This window comes from Aptenodytes patagonicus, chromosome 25 (genome assembly GCF_965638725.1).
Source record: "Aptenodytes patagonicus chromosome 25, bAptPat1.pri.cur, whole genome shotgun sequence".
Lineage (NCBI taxonomy): Eukaryota > Metazoa > Chordata > Aves > Sphenisciformes > Spheniscidae > Aptenodytes > Aptenodytes patagonicus.
Window position 1 is genome coordinate 3700531 of NC_134973.1, and position 22733 is coordinate 3723263.

Consider the following 22733-nt stretch of genomic DNA (forward strand, 5'->3'; position numbering starts at 1 on the left):
GGAGGAGCCCCAACTGCTTAACACAGGCACAGACACGCCAGCAGCCACCTCCTCACCCTGCCTCAGTTTGGACTGCAGTCAGTCCCTGGGAGAAAATAGAAATTCATCATAATGAACGGAGCGGGAGGCTTGGCTCAGTAGCACCATTTAACGCCTGATAATCCCTCATTCCAATTTGCTTCAGTTTATTAGACATCCCTGGAAACAGGCGTGATGGAAATACCATGGAAACATGACAGCAAGTAGAGCTGTCAGTTCACGGCCTCTCCATCGACGGATTCTTCAGGGAGAGCAGAGCTGGCATCGCATGGGCACCTCCCTCTCCTCTTCTCAGCTTCATGTCAAGAACATGAAGACATCCCCATACTGCAGCCAAGAGGGGCACTTTTTCATCAGATCTGGAGGGAAAATCAAGCCAGCCATGTCCACAACTGTCAGTGCCAACAATCCTCCCATAGTAACAGCAAAAATCCCAGTATGGGCAGAAAGGGGGCAGATTAAACTGGCTGAACTAAGCTCCTTGCATCTGGAGACACTAGAGGGAAGTGTTACTTCCCTCCCCCCAGCCCTTACGCTTCAGCATAGCCACTTGGCTCGGATAATTTACTTTTAATAGTCTGGTTACAAATGAGATTGCAAAGGAAGCACGTGACTCAGAACAGGGATTTCTGAGTCACATTCTCATTTCCCCCTCATGCCTCCTAGGCCTCTAATAAACTACAAAGAGACATTAAGAAAATACTAAGAACTCTTTATCTGCTGAGATTCGGGAACTGGTACAGTGAGCAGGCAATAATGGATTCCGTGTATTTGCAATACATCCCTGCGGCAGCAACCGAACAAGGGAGACAGGAAGTTCAAGTGCTCAGGACATAGACTGCCCGGATCAGGTGGCCAGTGGTGGGTAGAAAGCGGGTGAGCAATGTCTGAGATTGGGTGAACACGCCTTTCCCAGACAGTCTCTCAGGAGGCTTTCAGCCATGCCTATGCCTCATTCCCTGGGAAACCCAAGGGGAATTAAGTAGCTGTCATCTGTGCTTTGAGACATCTTCTACATCACCCAACAGGTACTGTATCACTTGGGCCAAGTTAAATCGCAGCATGCAAATGGGAAGAGAAAAGGGGCCACATCCTACCTCTGCCTACGATGTCCCTGACTGTAACACCAGTTCAGCAGACAACTGCAGGTAATGGGAAAATCAGGCCTAGAGAATCAACGGGCCAATGTCCCCCCAAGGCAAAGAAATCAATGCAAAAATCAAGTAGAGGTTAAAAACACATACATAGAACTAATTACAGAAAGAGAGCTAAGCCTGGGGTGGATGAGAGCCCTTGATAAAGGAAATGGCTCCACCAGGTAAATGGAGCAGTTGGCCTCAATGGCTTGGGTTATTTATTTTATTTTTTCTTTTTCTTCATCTAGGTCAGATGTCTTCCCGAGGGAGTTTCTCTTAACCTCCCTCTTAGGATCTCAATTACACACTCAACACAGATTAACAACAACAACAGATAATAGAATAGTTAGAGCAAAAGAAACCTCAGAGGAAAACACAGTGCACTTAGACCAGAACAAATAGCAAAGGGTTCACGGGGAAGGAAAATCAATGTGGCTGATATTTATTACACTCTTTATGGAGGGAGATGGGACTCAACCAGAGCCCATTTAGAGTTCTGTTCCGCTTGGGTTTTGTCATAAACAAAAGTAATGAGTCCAGCCCTTCATTACAGTTTTGTGCCCAGCACATTTTAATTAGGGTTAGGAAAATAGACAGGGAAGGAAAAAAAAAAAGGCAAGAAAAAATAAAGAGAAAGAAAAGAGGTGAGAAAAATCTCCAGCTAATTCATAATTTAGTATCAGTTCTGCTCAGGCTTCTGTTGGATCTTCCAAAAGCAACATCCCCTTTCATTTGGATTGGATAGTTGCTGTTCAAATGGTCTTTTGATGCCACACATGAAGAGAAAACAAACAACCATGAGCAGGGAGGGGAAAGGGAAAAAAAGAAGGCAAACAATGCCATATGTATAGACTAACACAACACAGCGTCCCACATTGGGAGGCAAAGACCAGTGGTGGTGACTGTAATTCAGCATGAGTGGGAACAAAGTAGAAAAAGGAAGGGCAGAGGAAAAGCACATTGTGAGGAATCAAATCCTTCTTGCTTTCACCCGCTTGCCTCCCAGCATACACACACGGACAGCAAGGTATGCACAGACACACTCAGAGCCATGCAGCAGGAGCGCCCAGGAATGCTCCTCTGTGTGTCCGCTCACATACGCTTGCAGGGATGTAACCATGATCTCCCTGAGGGATTGCATGGCCCTAAGGCCATGGAATGGGGCACAGGAGCATATGCCATGCTGGCTGATGGGAAGCAGTTTCTCACTCTGCCCCATGCTAGCTTGCATGCACACACAGTCAAATGTGTGTGTGTTTGTGTGCAGGTGTCTGCAGTGACCCACAAAATGTGTTCTCCCTGCTTGATCCATCCTATTACATGACTGACTGTGCTCAGACGTGGTGGAGATTGATAGCATTGAGATCGGACTCTGGTCAAGGAATTTGAAATCTGATTTGAGGTGAGTCCTGCTTCAAGTATAGCTCAAAATCAAATTATTTTAGTTGTGGCAGGGAGGGGGAAGAGAAGCAGAGTAAGTGAAATAATAGCTACTGTCTAGCTAAGATAAGCCAGGCAAGACAAAATACTAATTCTGATTCTGTTAGCATACCAAACAGAGAGAGACATAATTCCATCCACCTGTCCAAATCAGAGAAAATTACTGTCACCAATGCTGCATAATTCAGGGGTGATAAATCATTAAAACCTGGTAGCAGTGGTAACATCCCACTGTTTGATGCCATTGATAATAAGCCTGTCTGGGAAAGGGAGATCCTTGTGAGTTAGTGGCGCGCGTTTCTTTGCGAATGGAGGTGTGGGTAAGCTTTGAAGCTCTCTTAAGGTTCACAAGCCTCACTGATAGTGGAGAACATTTCCAACCCAGACTGCATGCTGACATCTTGTATGTCCCCATTGCACAAGCCCAACACCAGACTGAATTTGAGCCGTCTCCTCAAGCTCACAGCTATGTCCATCCACTTGCTCCAAAGGGTGGATGGGATGACTTCAGACCTGGAGAAGGCCTGAAGACAAAGCCCTGCCGTGCTCTGCTTGCTCCCAGTTCTGCCAGTGATTTGCTGTGTCATCTTGAGCAATCACTGTGGCTAGACACGTCCCCTGTCATATTGGATGGCTCATACAGGTGTCCTCATTAACCTCATTAACTAATGAGCCAAACTGATCACACACGTCTGCTGTTGATGAGACTTGCTTTGAGTCTTGGAGTGCAAGTATTGCTCCATCAGCCCACAGTATTCCGTCCAACATGATCAAAAGTCTCTTTCCAACATTTGCCAGCACAGCAAGGGTAAAAGGAGATTGAACTGGGCTCGGTGCTTGGAAAACAAAGGTGTTGCAGGTGAAACACAAGGAGTTCAAATCAGGAGCGAGAGGAAACTATTCCCTGCTCTATGAAATTAGTGCATTTCAGAAAGAGGGCACAGCCAGTTTATGGAACATCCTCGGTTTGTCATTTTCCCTGCTGCTCCAATCACTTTGGGCTACCCTGGAGGAGTGGGGCCATAATCACTGCCAGACACAAAACAAAGACAGGAAAAAAATTTTTAGGGAAGTAGGGAAACCTGTGGCTCAAGCTGTGTCTCTGCAGGAGCTGGAGAAAGCTGTGGCTTTCTGCAGCCACCTGGAGCTTAATTGCCACTTAAAGGAATTATCTTCAGCCTTTATCCCTAAGAAAAACAACTATTTGTATGGAGCAGACAGATAGGGAAGCACATTGGAAATTGCTTTGTAGACCTGCTTCCCCTCCTTTCCCCATGTTCAAAGTGAAAGAAAATAGAAACAAAATTCAGTCAACAGCAACAGGAAGGAGAGGAGGTGCTGGGCAGAGCATGAGCCTCTAGAAACTGGAACAGGAGAGAACAGACACTTCCAAGCATCCCCTGGTCTTGCGTTCCTTCCCCAAGCACCTGCAGTTGGTGACTGGCACGCACTCCTGATGGACTGGCCCTACATCTCACCTTCTTATGTCATCCCTCAGGGTAGCTTTTGCTGCTTTTGGCATTACCGCAATTAATGTTTTTAGTGAGCTCTCCCAGCATTTGATAGCCCAATGCCATCACTGGGATTCTATCAGAAAGACTATTTCTTCTCTCCTTTAAAGAAAAAAGGAAGCTCTTTTCTCTTTCATATATAACAGGAATAACTCCTTGCTGAAACGAGCTACTCGCTGTGGGAGAAAGGCACTGCACTGACAGGCTTGAAAACTGACAACTTACTATTAAATTACAAAAAAGTCACCTCCCCAGTGGTGGTGGAGGCTTAGCAGCAGGAGAGTCTTCTCTTCCAGCATCCTTTTGCCATACTAAAAGCTTCAGAGGAAGTTATAAGAAACCAGAACTGGGCTGGTCTAGCCCGATGTACCCAGAGCTTAAACTAGCCCTGGCTTAAACCCTGAATTGTTTTTTTTTACTCTCTTCATTGTTATACAGTCTCGCTTCATAACATCATGTCCAGACTCCCTTCTGAACATATCTCTGAGCACTTGGTACTGAGGCATCCAGACCTCTCTACCACACTGCAGCAATCTGGACGGATGCTCCACAGTAAGAATGGACTTCAGTGCTTAGGGCTAGACCAAGACTCCAGTTACTCATTCTTCCTTTTCTCTCCTTTTATTCCTAATGTTAGTGTCTCATTAGTCTCTGGGTGGCTCTCCTTACTCAAAGCTCTGTCCCGCCTCTACCTTGCGTCCCTGTCTCTCCTTCTTCACCCAAGCATCCCTATGCACATCGATCCATGTCCATTATCTGTTGCATTCTCAGCATATGGCTTTCAAGCACTTGCTTTTAGAAGCACTAAAATCACCTAAAATAATCCAGACTCTCTCTTATACCACCACATTCTCCAATTCACAATCAGGAGCTATCGCCAAAGGCTTCATATTTAAAAAACTTATTGAGACTTTTTTCACAATTAAATAATTTAATTCAAACCGTCCAGCATTACCTGCACATGCCCTGGGAGGCAGAGCAGACAGTGGGAAAGTCCTCAAACTATCAGCATAAAAAGGGATTCATTGAAGGATGGCACTGGGTCAGTAAGACGTGTTCTAGACATTCATATCCCAAATAGGTAAGATTGCCATTTTGGAAGAATCAGTTTTTTAGGAAATAACACATTTCCTGGAGTAACTACTTCCCTGGTCAAAAAGCTTCATACCTAGCAGTTTCTTGCCTTCATTTTCTTGTCCTTGATCCTCAGCTCACGTATATCAGCGTCTCTTTACAGAAGTCAATAGACATACGTCTGTTTATGTGAGCTGAAGATCTGGTCCAAGTCTCAGTCTATATTACAAACAAGTTTCAAAGAGATTCTTGGCAAATGAAGAAGGAAAATAAAAGTCTTTTTGTACTCTGAAATTTCCCAAGAATAAAACAAATGCACAGTCAAAACTATTAAAATGACATTTCAGGAGATCAGTCATGGAATCTATTAATGCATTTCTTTTTAAACAGATGGAGTTTGCAAATTTACTTTGGGCTTATAGGCTAACCTGTTCTATTGCCATCATGGCCAAACCTGATTTCTGACATAAGACCCAGCTCTGTGTTCACAAGAGTCTCCATATGCTGAATTGGGTAGGATTCTGCCCAACTTAGATAGGGTTTAATTAGAAGAATAACTTAGTAAGAATCTCACCAAGGTTGTATCAGCTCTTGAAACCAGATTACATGCATATTCAAGTAAGTCAGGCATATAGCCACCAAAAATCACTCGATTTTTCAGAATACAAGATCAGAATCAAACATAGGGTCTCACATCCATACTCGCGTAAAGCAGTGCCATACCCTGGGGAAAGCTGTTCTGAAATCAATGTGACTAGTCATTCAGTAAAGATCTGCACAGCACAGTCCAGTCCACAGCATTTATAACTAAAGGTTGTAGCTACAAGCTTGGGCCTGATTCCCCACTGCGCAGTGTGAACAGTAAATTACAATTATTCCCACTTTTAAGGTCCTTGCCTAAAGAGTTTTATTCCTATAAAAGCAAATAACTGACCCCCATCTTCTTGTATTGCTGGAGCAGAAAATGTCTCTGCAATTGTGATTCTCTCTTGACTCTGTATTTGGTGGTCCTATTACACCCACCTCAATATAGGCTTTACTCTCATGTGCACTAGGATCATTTACAGGCAGTGAATAAAGAGCTGCTGAGACTCTCCAAGGAGGTTAGCAAATTGACTTTAGCTGGTTCCCTAGGATTACATGTACTTTGCAGTCCAGTGTTGCCCATGACTGCATATGGTGCATTCTTGCAAGAGAGCTGAGATTTGGTTTGGACCCAGTTACTTCTCATTTCTGCTTTCTGTTTGCTTCCAGTTTGCACATGCCCACTTCACCGACAGGGATGAAATAAGGCTGTGGTACATGGCAAACAGAGTTACAGAGGCTGTGAGCAATGAGTAAGCTCGAGCTTTTGTTTGTGTATCAACACCACAACTGTCAGGTGCATCCTGGCTGCAGGCATTTATTCCAGGTGATGCTGTAAAGAACAGAAACAAGATAGCAAGACATTGCATGCCACATAGGGTCTGCAGTGCCAGCAATGAGAAAACTCTCACAAATTAAGCACAGCTGACCTTTCAGGAATAAGCCTAAGCAAGGGTAAGCCATAATAATCACAGCTCTTTGAAAGCCTCTGTTTCTTTAGAGAGGCTTTAATAGCTTTATAAAATAAGGAAAGTATTCATTATAACAACTTACAGATGGGAACGTAAAGACTCTGAGAGGTAGTGGCTGGCACATTCAGATGCTGGTTGAGATCCATGTGTGCTTTGTTGCTAACGATCCAGCAAAGGGTGATTGTGCATGTCTCAGGTTGAACATCTACACATTAAAGCAACCATAGACAGGAGCCACTTGTGAAAATCTTGCCCAATTAATTTCCTGAGGATCCCACAGAAAATCAGTGGCAGAGAAATAGAAACAAGGGTTGGTGACCACACCACTCCCCTAGCTCTTCTCACTGAGAGACCGATTGCTGGCCAGGCTCTGTGGTATTCAGACATCAGGCTTTAGCCAGTCCCTTGAAAGAATGGTGTCCAGGCAAACAGTTATCCAACTTCCAGAAAACTCTGTACCTTTGAAACACTCTCCATAACTGTTATTACCATGTTTGTCTGGTTACCAACAAGATTTGTATTTGAATAATTGCTTTGCCCCTCCCTGAATCCCATTGACTTAGAGCTTTGTGTCGTCTTCTCCTCCTCTTGTTTTAATTAAGATACATTTTACTAATTATCCAAAGAGAAACATGAACACAGATTAAAAACTAAATTATGTAAGAAGCTGGGGTAACTGAGATTCAAGGGAAGGGGCTGACGTGGCTGTGCTCTTACTCAGACATTGCACTTTTCCAGTGACTTTCACCCAGGGAGTCTAGTTTGCTGCTCAGACATTAATTAGTCCTCTCAGTTTCCCCATGAAGAGTGCCCCATGAGCAACGGGCTCCCATGGCCAGCTGCACAGTGGCACAGAGAGGAGCAGTAACTTGCCTGCGGGAACAGAGCATGACACTATTCCGTATTGGATCCATTAGGGAGGGTTATGGCTCCATTCTGACCATGTGACTGAACACAGCAAGAGTGGAAGTATGACAATATTTTGTTTATCTATTGAAAGGTCTCCTGTGCATCCTAGGAAATAGCTGGCCCTGACCACTGCTGGTGGGAAGGCAATGAATTTGGCGTACTTTGGGGAAATCAGAATAGTTGTTGCAAAGGTCTGTCCTCCTGTGAGCTCAATCCTACTGCTCTACATTGTGAACAGAGAGGAACAGAAGCAAGTTTAAGTGACTCCAAAACCAAGCTCAGTACTTCAGACTCATCATTTAGATTCTGAAAATGCTAGCGAGAGCAGGGCTCATTTGTTGATCTCTGTTTGCAGGGGTATATTTGTTTGAAAAGGCTAATCAGCTATCAGGATGCAGAGGCAATTGCTTAACTGTAAAGGAAAAGGAAGGAATTGTTCAAAGCTATTCAGATGAGGTAGCATGGTTTGCGTTTTGATGCCAGTGTGCAGCCAACTGACAAATGCTGAGCCACAGTCTGGTGTAAATCCAGGTGAATTCCATTAGAATCAACAGACTTGCTTCCAATTTATTCTGATGTAACAGAGAGCATATTTCCATTTAGATTTACATTAGATTTGTTTCCTGTTTTCCATACTTCAGTCAGTTTCCATTGTGTACAAAAACAGCCTGGGCCAGATCTTGATCTCATTTGCATTGGATGAAAACAGTTGTTTCAAATGGAGCTACAGTGGATTTATAATTGCATAGATGAGAGCAGAATCTGCTCTATTCCAAGTGAGCATTTCCCAGGGCACTGCCATGTGAGAACACCCCTGCCGCAGTGAAGTGATCAGCTGCTTTGCCATCGATTTCAATGGAGAATTTTCATCTAAACCCTGGACTGGAGCTGTGAGTTTGACAGCTGCTGCTTCACACACCCAAGGTATAGAAGCCCCTCTTTCCTTCAGAAGATGAGCTAACAAGCCAACACCTCATGACCTAACATACCAATACCATGCATTGGCTTAGAAGAAAGTCAGGAACGGAAAGAGCTCAGCCTTGCCTGGCAGAAGTCTTCCTCAAAAGATATATTGGCCCTGATATATTTCATTTGTCACACACGTTGCTTATAACCCAAGTCCTCCATGTTGCCTTTTGCTTCCTACAGAGCTTCTTCCCTTGAGGCCCTTCCGACTCCCCTTGTTCAGTTGTAATTGGAAACGTTAGAAGCAATACAATGATTCTCTGGCAGATAAGGCTGTCTGTTTTGGTGGCCACGCTGCTAGCGATAGATTGGGTTATTACTAATAACTAATAAGAGGGTTATTCCCGGCAACATGTGCAATCAAATGGATTTACTCCTTCCCATTGAAGCTGCTTATTTCACTGCTAGCGGGAAAATAAGGCCATTTAGAGTCATTTATGGTAGTTGCAAAGGCTTTTCTGAGTAGATATACAAGCTATGTTGCCATAGCTTCTAGGAGGACTTTGAACTCAGCTCATCCGTCTGGCTTCACAGCCTCTCACTCTTTCTTGTTCCTTGCTGTCCTCTAGAAGCCACCATTTCAATGGGACCTGAACAGGCATTGCTCTCACTCTGGATCTTACAGGTATTGTACAAGCCCAGCTAACCCTTAAAACGTTTGCCTCCTGACTGCCAGCTATAACACTTTATAAGCCTGGATATTCCACCTCAGTTCTCAACGATGAGTTTTGCTGTGAAAACATGCAGCTTGATTCTTTGTTACCCAGGCCCTGGGGAAATGCAAAGCTGATATGTAGTAAAAGCAGCTACATCAGCAGCATATCGCTTTACGTTGATATGGCTTGCCATTTTAAATGAAGACCTACCTATTCCATTTGCATATGCAGGACTCCTATGTGTTTAATTCCACACTAACTTTAGGTTCCTTTACAAATTTAAATATTTCTCTTAATTTACAACATTTAGCACCAAACACGGGAAGACAACAATTACAAGAACAACAGCAACGACACCAATGACAACACCACACTTACAAGGCTATCAGTATTAGGAGCACATTATGTGGCAGATTGAAATTTCAGCATCTCTACGCTTCTCTCACCACGTCATCTCAGCCCTGTGCAGAGAGACTGGAAATTACCCATGGGTTTGGCCTGCAGTATATAAAACAGAGCCTTGAAAAAACAAGGCAATCATCAAATTTCCAGTGTAGGCGGCAATCTGTCTGTTAGGTTTGCACACATACACATTATCGGGGCCTGCGAGTGCCTAAAGGCAGTCTTACAGAGCAGCTCGGCAGCTCATGCCTATAAAACACAAAGGCACACCAGGTTCTCTTCTGTCTGATGCTTCACAGCGAGCAGTAACTGAGCGGGGACCCATCACTCGGTAACAAAGGCTGACATAAATACTTATTTGTGATTTTGTTCCCCACGGTTTTTATTCCACTGTGCAATTTGCATTACAACTGGATCCTAATTGTCCATTTTAGCAGGCAAAGAGCAATCTGATACAGATTATCATGCGTGAGGTAAAGCAGCAAAATAGGTGCTACCAGCCTTCCTGTCTCCCAAGGTTTTGACACCGGCTGATTAAGCAACTGGGCAGCACTGCCTGGAATTAACATGAGCTTAAAAAAAAAAAAAACAGGACAGTGGGAGTCTGCTTAACCAAAGTAAAAGTGCCATTGACTGGGGCTTCCTGATAGCCCTGAGTGTCTGAGGCAATGTAGTCCTGAAAGCATCTTTGAGGTGATGTGGTGCTACTGTCCTTGGTGAAAGGACACCTGGGAAGTGACACACCACAGGGCCAGTATGGCACGATGGCCTGACACCCTGCGAGGGAGCATCGGCACGGCCCCTGAGAAGCATCACTGGTCCCGCAATGTTGCTGGGAGCCCCTGGGAGGTAATGAGGCACATTTGGCTTCAGCAGCCTGTCTGAGGTAGCATGGCAGAGCCACCATGGGGACAGAGCCCCAGAAAGCAGCGTGTGGCCCTGAAAAGAAAGCCACATGGCTAAAAACCAGGAACACCTGGAAGGAGAGCACTTCCAGGAGGGAATGCCACACAGCCGGCCTGACTAAGAGAGGCTAATGTGGCACAGCTGCCCTGTGCCAACAAGCCCCTGCAAGGAAATGTGGTACAGCTGCCATGGATCGGAGAATGTGTATAAGTGCTTCTAGGGGAGGGAAATCCATAAGGAAGCAGCCTCAAAGGAGATGTGATACAGCCTGCTTGAGACCCTGAGAGCTCAGCCAGCACAGCCGCTGTGTTGAATTCTCCTGTATATGAAAAAACCTCTGTATTCCCAGGGCTGCTAGTGCAGACTCATTGATTAGAAGGCAGGGCAGGAAATTAAATGAGGCAGGTGAATTAAAGCCAGACTTCACAGGCTGCATCTGTTCCTCCATTCCCTCTGGGTACAACACTGATGTAACTTTTAAAAGTAAATTTAGTGCTGAGGAAAGCTGCCAGCACTTGATGCATCCACGACTTGGGTACAGGAGAAGCACAGAAGAGCCGCTGAAACATGCCTCAGCCTGAGCTGCCTTGTTGAAGCCCAGTAGCTGGCAGAGATGGCCTGCCTGGGCTTGTCTTCTGCTCATGAAGCTCAGGAGAAGGAGCTGGCTGGGAAGGCCTGGCTGCGGCTCTAAGGTGGAGGTGAATGCAGCAGCAGCAAGCAGTGGTTTTGGTAATCCTGTCTGTGATGCCCCATCAATAGCAGGATCCCAAAGATAAACACTCCTGACAAGAAGAAATCCCATCCATGATGCAGCATGCGAAGTTGCAAACGTCTCCATCTTGCAATATGCCCAGGCTGGCACGCAGACAGGAGGGAGCTTACACACCTTTCGGCTTTGGTCTTTGGTCTTGTCCACACCTATGTTCACAGAGAACAAGGGAAACATCCATTTCAGAGCAGTTCTTACTGTCAGCATCTTTCCTGGTATTTGGACATACAACAGCCCTATACGCTGCAGTCTAAAGAGCCTGGCTGTTTTTTGATGGACCTAGACAAGCGAGGAGAGACAGGACATCTCAAACAAGATATCTATTTTGCCACCTAAGTGGGTGTCCAGAAGAGGATTCGAAGCATGCCTCTGCCTGTTTGGAGACCTGACCTTCTTCTTGGCCAGACTCAGGTAAACCCCAAATGTCTAAACTACATTGTAAAAAGTGGCTGTTACCTCTTCTGTGAGCAGCTGAATGGTGCGATCCCAGTATTTAGTAAGCATTAAGGATGCCTGAAACTAAGGAGTAAGAGGCAGCATGGGGAGGACAGGCAGTAGAAGTGGCAGTGTAGAACAAGTGAGTAAAAGGGTTGTCCCACTGACTTGCGAGTCACTGGAAGGTGGCACAGTCCTATCTGCAAAGCATTTAAAATCTCTTGAATGAAAACAACAACATAATGAACAGTGAAGTAAAGAAAGAAAACAGTCAGCTCTTGTTCCTCAGAGCATAGCTTCTTTTCCCATATATCTTGCGTTGGATTATGGCATAGAGGGAAAAAACAGAAATACCTCAAATAGATCCAGTTAGTTTTACCTCTTTTTATGCTGTACCTATGGCTGTTTCCAGGTAGTTTGCTTTTTTATTTCTTCTTTTTCCCATGTGATAAGATCCATCATTTGAAGGACAGCAACCAAGCCAGCTCTTCCTGCTCTGAAAAAAGGCAGCAACTGCACTTAGAATAAAAGATTGTCAAGCAGATTTGAAGTGTCAATCAAAGCCTATCTCTGAAAAAAACATTAGTCCAAGCAGCTCACCACACCACCACAGTTAATTTACTCTTTCCAGATATCCCCCTGAGCTGCAAAAAGCCTTCCAGAGCTGACCAGAGCTGCCAGCTACAGGCATGAGGTGTTAGAGTAGATACTGGACCTAATTCAACTTGGGTCAGTTTGCCTTTTGCAGTGCAAAAGACTGTGATTATCAGGTCCAGAGAAGTAAATACTGGTCTCCCAGGCTTGGTGAGGCAAACTGTACCTTTTACTAGAAGAGGGGCAGAGATTTAGGACTCTGTTGCTGAGTGTGTCCCATCTACAGTGGCATGCCTCCACTTTAATATTATTATTATCATTTAAATTATTATTTATGACTGCACCTAGAGCTGCGTGAGGCACTTTCCAAGCACTCAGGAAAGTACTGGCTCTGCTCCAGGAAACTCATTATTTCAGGACAGACAGACACACAAAGGCGCCGCATGGTCAAGTGGCAGAAATGCTGACCCAACAGTGCCAGCACACTCTCCACTGTGTGCCTAGCTTGTTGGTTGACCTTGGAAAAGTCACATTCCTTCTTCCCACGCTTAGTCCAATCCCACTCTTTGTCCATCTCAGTTGCTTGGACTGAAAGATCTTCAGCTGTGACTATGTTCACATCTTTGTCTGTCTCAGAATCTCTTTCTGTGCAAAGTACAAGGAAGTACTTGGGGAAATATTTTTGTTCCTAGGAAAAAAACCAAAACCTGGAAAATGAGAAACTCCATTTCCATGGCATTTCTTCAAATGCTTTTGTTGGAAAAAAGAATCAAATGTTTTCTTATTGCCAAAAAAGTCCAGAAAGGCATGTCTTTCAGTTGAAAAACAGAAAATGCAGGTTTGGAGGGTTTGGTAAGACAGTTGCCAGTCGTTGAAATTTTCTGGGGAAAGTGGTTAAAGAAACATCCATTTTGTCCTGAAAATAAGTTTGAACCTAAAAATCAAGTTGTTCTGTGAGCAAGGGAACTGGTGAAACCCTTTCTCCTTCTGATTTGTGTATTACAACTGACTTTTATTTCTTCCTTTCTTGGTGCTCCCAGCTCACTGTAATATCCCCAGGGCACCCTTATCCCCTCCAGACCTCCCCAGCAAAGTCCTCGGCTCTTCCAACAGCTTCTTGCTTTGCAGGCAAGGGGCAGCAAGTGCAGTAGCTTGTTTGAAGCTAGGCAGGTACTGATTGACCAGCCAGTATCTAAATGCCAGCTGGTCACCTGGCTGCTGCATCTCAAAATAGATAAGGAGCAAGAGGTGTAATTACCTTTCCTTCAGTAGGATATTAACTTAAATATCTCTCTTCTATCCAGCTGCTGTTTTTTCAGGAAAATTGCAGGAATCTTGGGTCAGTGAGACCTCTATCTTTCCATCAAACTGGGTTGAATCAGGTCAGCTGGTTCAGAAGTTATTGGAGCGCGGGGACTGGCCCACAGATGAAAGAACAACACAAGAAGGCTCGTTGCCTTATAAACCCTGGCTCAAAAATAAGGCGGTTTTGGTGTAACAATGGGTCCCTAATGTCAGGTGAGGTAGTCACCGTAACAGTGACCAACCAGTCTCTGTCCTTTGGATATATAAAGGCTGTCAAGCTCCGGGACTGTCTATAGTGTGCTTACTGCTTATTTGCTGTATTTGAGCCTTCAACCTAGAAATCAGGGCCCCGCTGTATAGGAACTGCTCAGGAGCCCAGACAGTCCCTAACCTGAGTCACTTACAGCTGGCTGGACAAAGAGTGGGAGAAAGGGAAGAATAAATTATCTCAGACTTACACATAGGAAAACAAAGACCAAGATCAGCAACTTACTGAGGAATCCTGTGAGAGAGTCGGAAGGAGTCTCGGATGTCCAATGTCCCCATTTGGGGCCCTAAGCAAAGTCCACCTCAGCTCCTTCTCACTTCATCACCCAGGCAGAAGTCACCCTTTCATGGGCAATTCACTGTGATTCACTGCCCTCAGGAGCTGAGTCAGTCTTACCCACGCTTCTCTTTTGGCAGCTGAGACCACATGGCACGCTGATGAGGAAACGTTATTTGTTGTTTTGTTTGGGTTAATTATTCACGGGTACTGTGCTGAAAACACTGGGAGCTGCTTTCTGAACAGTCCTTGAGCTGGCATGCAGGGAGGGACTTACCAAACGCTGGTGGCCGGGCTGCCTTTCCCCAGCCAAGCTCTCTTCCATCTGCTTCCCTTCAGCCCTTGTCACACTCCCCATCTCTCATGGCCTTGGCTGTGCTCTTTGGCATTATCTGAATAAGAAAGAGGCAAATACTTGGAGCACTGTAGACATGCAATCAAAAATGGCATTTGACCAAGGAGGCACTGACCCTGGCATGGGGAGAATATAAACCTGGTCCTCTGACTGTTTTGTTTTTTCAGTCACACTATACAGCTGAGGATAAGCTACTTGCAGGGTTTCAGACCAATTTATCCTTCTGCAAAAGATGCCTTCACCCTCCAGATAACCTGCAACTGTCTGGAAGCCTTTTTCCCATAGGCAAGGCTCTCCCTCTTTAGTGCATGCTCCTGGAAATCCATTTTTCATCTCGGAACAGGGCAGCCTGTAGCTTTAGGACCACTTTGAGGATGTTTACAATAAGACAGAGCTTGAATTGCTCTAAACATGCTCACCCACATGCATTAGCACTAAATGGTGGTTTTCAGGGGTTATGGTTCCATAAACATTTTCTGACAGGGGTAGAGACCCTGCATAGAAGACTTAAGCTTAGCAAAAGTAGGATTACGTTCTTGGTCACTCTTCTGAAGACCCTTAGAAATCATCTAGGGCTACCCCCTGGGGTCTCCAGAACAGAGGCTGAAGGTCTTGCAAGTTTCTAGGGGTACCTCTTCAGGGCTAGCATTTGCTTAGAGAGTTCGTTATCATGCCTTGGACTGCAACCAAGATACTCATGGCCCATAGGCAGCAGCTCTACCAGGCAGCCACCCCACCCAGCCAAGCCAGTAAGTGCAGGGCTGAGTCTTTTGATTCCTGTGAATTGCTCTTTGCCATTATGCAGACAAGAAACTGAGACTGTGCTGCAAACATTTCATCAGGACTTAAAGAAGGTCAAAGTTTATGGGGTGGGGTTTTTTGCTGGGTCCTAGCAAAGGACACAACAAGTCTACTTAGACTGATACCAATCGCTGGTTGGGTTTTCTGCAAAACCCAGAAGAGGATTCATATTCTAGCACTTGCTTCCTCGCTTGAAACTTCAGGGGTTTGTAATAGCCAAGGATTTGCTGTGAGCCCACCCTGTAGCCCATCTGCCCCATAAAACACCAGGGCACAGGAGAGGGTATTTATCCCAAGTGGGCAAAATCCTCACATGGTATAAATCAGCACAACTACAGAGAAGTCCAGGAAGCCGTGCCATATCACACCAGAGAAGAACCTGGTTTAGAATATACTTTCCATTCATTAATTCTTTGCCTAGAGCCAAGACAGGCCCCTCATGGGACACATCAGCTCAGTTTCATCTACTGCAATCCCATGCAACTGCACAGGAGAGGAATTCAGATCCTACGGACCATGCTCTCCGCTGATGCAACCCTCTGCTTTTGTTAAATGAGCTTCTTGGGCTGAACAGTAAGTAACTGAGCTAAATACAGGTGTCACTTTCTGGCCTGTACGCTGCAAGAGGTCAGCAGAAGTAACTGCACCAGTGCTTTCGGAACTTAAAAATCACTTAACTGATTTCAAGGAGTTTACACCAGCAGAGAGCTTGGCCCGTGAGTAATACACATAAATACTACCTTCAGCCACAGAGATGAAGTCAGTCTCCCACCTGGCTGTTGCCTAAGTAACGCATCTCTAGGAGGATATTTTTTAAGCCAGTGTTATTTATCCAGTAGATGGAAGCAGGCCTGTTAAGGCCATACCAGGTCAACATATGTCTAAGCATGTGCTGAAGACCTTAATTAGTTCTCCCTGAGAAGAGAGACTCCCAGTGATATTTAAAGGATCGTTATCCTACTGTGAGATGCCTTGGAACCTGCTGTTAGGCCTAAGCTTAACAGGGCAAGTCTGTAGTAGCTGGATGGGAACGAAGTCTCCCCTCCATGCTGAGGAGTAATTGCTGAGCAACCCCAGGAGCTGGAAGGTCAGTGCAAGGAGCAGGCATCACAAAATCACACTGAAACCCAGTGTAAGGGACTTAATTCATGTCTGGGCTGTAGTATCAGCTTTCTATGCAGGGTCAAACTGTAGATCCCATTATTTTTCTGGTTTCTCTTTCTAGAGATCCAACATCATCTGCTCTGCTTGGTGAGTGCTTCTTAGGCAATTCCAGTGAGAGTGAGGAGGGATGACAGCATAGTGGAGTAATATAAGCCTGGAGTGAGCCACTGCCGAGTGTCTATGTCAAACGTTGATCCTTATGTCATCACGGGAGTCAAATGTAGGCAGTAGTTCCTTAGCATCAGCTAAACTGGACCTTATGCAAGTGGCTCAGTCATAGTTTTCATTTATGAGGCAAAAAATCAGAGACTGTAAGCTGAATGCCAATAAGGGAATTAGCTGGGTTCCCCAAAGATGGATGGTTTTGTTATTCTGCCAGGAGGTAGCTCCTTGAATGGATGGACCTTTGGAAAGCTAGGCTGAAGAGCCTCTGAATGATAAAGCAGGGTCCCAAGCATATTAAAGCTTGTATAAGCACTGGCACTCACCAGGGACACTGAGGCTAGATTGCAGAAGAGGGAGAATCCTGGACATGCTTATCTTGACCTAAGAGTGGCTTATACATCACATGGGACCTTGGCCTGCTCTTCAAGCTGTCAGGAGTTGTTCCTAGATGAGTTGTTATGGTAACTGCTAATGCCCCGAGATAGATGTTTTCAGGTGACTCCAGGCCAGAAAATCAACACCAAGAGATTCCAGATAATAGACTTCTGCTAAACTCAGTGCCGACACCTACTTTATTTAACTTATTCACCAATGACTTATTGAACTCCATTCTCCAGGCAAGCCATATATGATAACAGCTGCTTGGCCTCAATGAATCTCAGCTTCTAAAAGACTGAGGGGATCCCACGTGCTGTGGCTGAGTCTATGCCAGTAAATTAAATGTGCCTGGGACTTTCTTCTGCATTGAGAGGACAGCTGGCACCGAATGGCCAGTGTTTTCGTATTAAATTCTTACCCTCCAAATCTGCATGGTGACATCCAGACAGCCCATAAGGAACGGTCCCTGGCCCATACTAGCTCCTGAAACGCATCTGGACTGGGCCAAAACTGCAGTGCAATACTCCAACATTGTAACAGAGAACAGTCATGGTGCTGGTTAATGTATTAGTACAGCACTTGTTTGACTGACTGCTAGAGGTGACCGCACAAGAAAGGAGCCTGAAACCAAGTGTGAAGGCTCTGTCAATGTGCTTGTGCTTATACCGCATCCAGAGCCAGCTGGAGCTGTACATCCTTAGGAACGGTCAGTAACAGGCACACAGCACATCTGGATCACCCATTTCTATCCTCTATTTGAAATGGCTCATGGGTTAAGTGGTGGATTCACCAGTTCAAGACAACGTCCCTCCACCTAACACCTAGCATCAAAATGCAGCCAGCAAATTATCAACAAGGAGCAGCTAATGCCATACACCCACTATCCACCACTGCTGCTGACTACACTGTGGGGGCCTCTTTGGTTGGTGCTCCACAGCGTGCAGCTGGCAAAGAGCATCCGGGCGGCTCGCTGCGGCAGACAAAACTCGGGAAGAGTCATGCCAGTTTCAGGAACTCCCACATCACCACCAGACCAGCTGAGCAGCTACCTGGCTCTGGGGCCCTGCACCACCTCCAGAGCGAGCCAAACAGGTTCTGCCATGGCGTGGCCTACAGTACCAGGACTGATCACACCTCGGGCATTTGGGACAGCCTGCTGCATGCCCTTGTGGATGTTGTTGCAGCTGTGCTGGATGGCTGCTCTTTTCATGTTGAGACTCGCTGGTGGTCTCCTTGCATTGGGCACTGATGGCTTGAACACCACAGGCTGGCCCAAGGCCACTGGGCTGGGCGGTTTCTCTCTCTGCTTGTTTATTCACATTTCAAGTCTTGCTTTGCTTGTTTTACCCACTTGCAAACCATGTTATTGTAATATGTAGCTCTCTAGGGCAGAAACTGTTTTTCAGCATGTTCTTTGCTCAGCTTCTACTGCAACAGGATTGTAGTCTCAATCAGTGCAGCAGTAATGTGATTAATCTGCACAAGGGGGAATTGCACCCTCAGTGGATGTGATATTCCCAGTTCTGGGCTGCCCATGTGTTTTCCCAGGGCGAGAGGTCATGTTGACTGAACTCCAAAATGGCTTGCTCGAACTTTTGAACACTAAGGTCCAAATAAATTTTCAGTATTAGCTGGTATGCTGATCCCTTTCCCAAGCTGCAGCCTTAAGTGAATTTTTATGACTAAGTTATAAACCCCAGAAAAGATGAGCGAGAAGTGGAAATGCTGACTTGGCCTTTGCTAAATGCCAATTATCTACAAAGGCATTAAGGGGGGGTGGGGGGTGAAAAATAGGGTCATTTTCATGTTTTCTCTGGTTCAAAGTAAACTGTCCCGTGAGCCTCTTGTAGGAACACATAGCATACAGAGTGACCATTAATATTTATAGGCACGACACTGAGCTGCAGACCTTGGCAATCAGAGCAACTCCACTTTTGGAATTAATATAGCTTTGCTTGGCTGGCATCTCAGTACAAAAGTGTAAGTAGGAGACACCAAGATTTTCAGGGAGAACTTAAGAAGCAGATGCTGACCTTTGATGGAGAGGGTCCATACTTCACTGAGTCGGTGAAATACTAAAACCAACTCTTAAATCCTCAGGGCTGCTGGTCAAACTCAGCACCATGTTCTCTATTCCTCTCTGCTCCTGTGGCTCCTAGGCAGTCCTAATGCTGCGTAGGCTACTCTCCTCTTATTCCCCAAGGTTGCACACTGTTACCCAGCTGATACAGACTGGCATATCTCCACGGACACTATTGGAGCAACATGGATTTATAATACCTAAAGATCTGGCCAAATAATCTTAAGGCTCAAAATGGTGCTGTAATCTCAATTGCAATGCAGCACCTGCCTTCTGTATTTCCTAACTCTCAGTTTAAGTGATAGAGAGAGCCCTCTAAAAAAGTCCTCTGCATGCTGAGGATCTGGCAAGGAGCTGAGTCACAGAGGCTGCACTCAACCCAGGACTATGTACTGAGCAGGGTGATGGCTGCTAAGCCACACACAAGCATGTCTCAGAAATATCTAGAGGGACCATGCTACAACGATAGCTCAGTCACCCCCATGAGCCTTTAGAAAAATGTATCCCCCATACCTGGGCATTTATCATTCCTGCCACACAAAATACTTTGGGAGTGGCTGCGGTTGTCACAACCCAATAATCCTTCGTGTCCAAGAACTCAAGGAGAGACGTGACTTCAGGGAGAGACTGTTCACCCCCCACAATGCACCCAGCCCTGAGAAAAGGAATACGAGATTGGACAAAGGTGCTTGTTCAGGAGCCAGGAAGGTTTTGATGAAATTCAAGGAGAAAAATATTAGAAATCCTACTCCCTTTTTCAGGTACTCACAAAAATTGAGCTGGAGCTTTCAGCAGAAGGCTCTAAATTTTCAAAAACGGCTAGTGACTTCAAGTAGGCACCCTGAACTCAGCACACTGGGGACAGGATCTCCTGGTGATTTTTGCATTGCTGCAGTTATGCCCTGCTTTTGCAGCATGTGGGAAGGTGCATAGCACGTTATGGAAATCAGGCATCTGTCAAAAGAGTGTCAATATGTGCACTCCATCAACTGAGTCCCTCAATCCTTTTTTACTCTTGAAAATTCAGGCTGTACAATTTAGGAAAATAAACACTGGAAACAACAACAAATAGAAATGCTCCTGCCATTAAAAACAAGGTGAAAAGGAGGAGCCAAGCCAAGTTAACCAGAGAGCTGAAATGAGATGTTGGAGAAAGGGGCCGTGGGTGACTTGGGGTTTGCAGTTAGCTGAGCGATGTGAAATCTCTTGTGTCTGGCTGAGCTCTGAAAGTAAATGCTTTATTAAATCTTCTTTGTGTGAGATTTCAAACTGCCTCTGGACTGGAAAATAGGACCATTCCAGTATGTGGCATATAATCAGGAACTGAAGTCTTTAGTGCAGGTTTTTCTGCAGAGGAAACTCTGATCAGCATAGACACATAACTCAGAGGGCTCAGGATTCAGAAAGCTGAATTAGACGCAGTACACCCATACTCTGTTGTGCACCTCTTCTACTTGGTATCCCCAAAGTGCTTCAACAGAATTAATCATGCTGGCAGCAACAAGCCAGGCATTAGGAAAGACAGCACAGCTGAGCGTAAATTCACCCCACTGAATCTAAACTATACTGTGGGCCAGTGGGTCTCGGGTCCATTATCTCGGCTTTCATTCCCATTGGGACATAATATTTGCCCTGACTGATCTCCTTTGCACTGGCTATCCTGGAAGTCTCTAGTCTCACTGTATTTTCTGCCGCAATCTGGCCACATTTTGGGAAGCTGCAGCCTCTTGCCATCTCTGTCCAGCACTCATTGTGCTTTGCTGTAAGCTGGCGGCTCACAGCTTTTCCCTGTCAAAGCAGGACTGTGCCACCCCCAAATACTTGCAGAAAGTATCTACTAAAAAGAAATGGCGAGAGCCAGACATGACAAGAAAGAATGAGGACAAGTGAGAGGCTCCCAGAGCACTCCCCCACATCACACAATCCCCCTTGCCCTTTTGCACATCTTGTCCCTCCCTCTGTGCTTGGCCAAATAGCCAGGAAAGCGAGACCTGATCAGAGACAGGACAGGCAGCATCAACAAGATTTCCTCCTCCTCTTACCCCCTTATTTCACACCACAGCATGTCTGGAGCTGAAGAGCCTCGGATCTCAATCTGCCTGCTGGAAATTGCAGGGTTTGAGTTCCTGATCTGCTTTCTGCAAACCCCAACAGGAAAGTGTCCCAAAGGGCTGAGATACACAGAGCATTCCCCTTCCTTTGCACCGCCCCCGCTGCAGACAAGCTCCTTGCCTACCTTTTATTGCTGACAAGAAGCAGGACAGAGCCATTCTGGATATTGGCTTCTTTGAGAGTCTCGTGCTCCTCAAGCTGCCTGGAGTTGTAATAAAATGTCTTCTTCCAGGAAGTGACGCCCTCCCGTACTAAGTGAGCCCGTAGGTCCATCACTGTGTCTCTGGGCTTGACCGTCAGGGGCATCATCAGGTCCTCGTCAGCCAGGTGCACCTTAATGTGGTACCTCTTCCAGCGAGAAAGGCTCCTTCGCAGCGTGTCCATCCTTTCCAGCTCACCAGGGCCAGTGTGGCAGAGAGGAACATCCAGCTGGAAGGTCGGTAAAGCAGGGATGTGGCTCTGAAGAGGATGTCTGCCGTGAACAACTTAAAATGTCCTGCCAAACCTGTTCCTCCCAGTTGCCGTGCTGCATGCTTCACATTCCAGGGAAGAGCTCACCTGGCTCCAAGAGCCTGCTGGCTGGGAAACATCTCCGTGAATCATTTCCACACACCCCTAAATCCCATAATAATTACAACGTCTTCACAAAGTGCTCTTCATTCCAATGGCTTTCAGAGGACTTTAAAGCTGCATCTCCATAACCATTAGAAACATGGGTGCATGTGAGAAATGAATGGGTTAGTAACCTCATGTCTTCTGCTCTAAAAGGTTGCCAGCTGTGGGGTAGATCTGTTCAACAAAGTAGGCATTGAGGAACCTCATAGCTATTTAACATGGCCATTTTAATGAAGAAGAGAAAAGTACTCTGCATAGTGAAAAATTCCTCATGGGGGAGAGCCAGAGCACCCTGAAGGAGACACAGAGCCTGGCTGGTGTGAACACCCCTCATTGGTGCAGTGCACCAATGTTTCCCCCTAGGATATCTGAATAGTTATTGTAGGCAAACAGGCTGGGACCCTCCAAAAGGGGTAGGACTCATTCATTGCTCGTCATACCATCAGATATCTAATACTGACTCACACGTGCTCCTCACTGGTTCATCATCTTGATTTCCTCTTCCTTTCAGATCCCTGCCTAATTGAAGGGATGGTTGTATCCTGCTCTAGCACATGAGCAGGGACAGCATCACAGGGCTGCAGGCACACCACACAAACAGGTGACAACAGAGGCCTCAGAATACCAAGAGGAACAAGCAATACTTTGGTAAATACAACGATAACTCTGAAAGGAAAGAAGTGATGCCAGCCACGGGAGCTGCCTGTAATTGAATGATCCTGCAAGGCAGACTCCGGCAGTCACAAGATGATACTTCAGAGCAAACATCATCAAGATAAGGAAGTAATTTTTTTTTTCTCAAAAAGATCAAGTCACCCTCT

At 45.7% G+C, this 22733-nt stretch overlaps 1 protein-coding gene across 4 annotated transcripts; it reads right to left on the bottom strand.

The window, feature by feature from the left end:
* Nucleotides 1-232: 232 nt before the first annotated feature.
* Nucleotides 233-21692, bottom strand: TINCR (TINCR ubiquitin domain containing). 4 transcript variants are annotated; one of them, XR_012997089.1, is made up of 4 exons: nucleotides 21422-21692; nucleotides 14520-14634; nucleotides 14192-14400; nucleotides 12215-12295 (listed from the first exon to the last, which is right to left on the bottom strand). XR_012997089.1 is itself a non-coding variant. In XM_076359296.1 (2 exons), exons 1-2 carry the CDS (start codon nucleotides 21679-21681, stop codon nucleotides 257-259), a joined length of 402 nt encoding a protein of 133 aa, XP_076215411.1. In that variant the 5' UTR covers nucleotides 21682-21692; the 3' UTR covers nucleotides 233-256. The 4 variants fall into 4 exon arrangements, 1 of the variants encoding a protein (XP_076215411.1); XR_012997090.1 differs by lacking the exon at nucleotides 14192-14400; XR_012997091.1 differs by lacking the exon at nucleotides 14192-14400 and having other exon boundaries at nucleotides 12215-12312.
* Between the last annotated feature and the right edge of the window lie 1041 nt (nucleotides 21693-22733).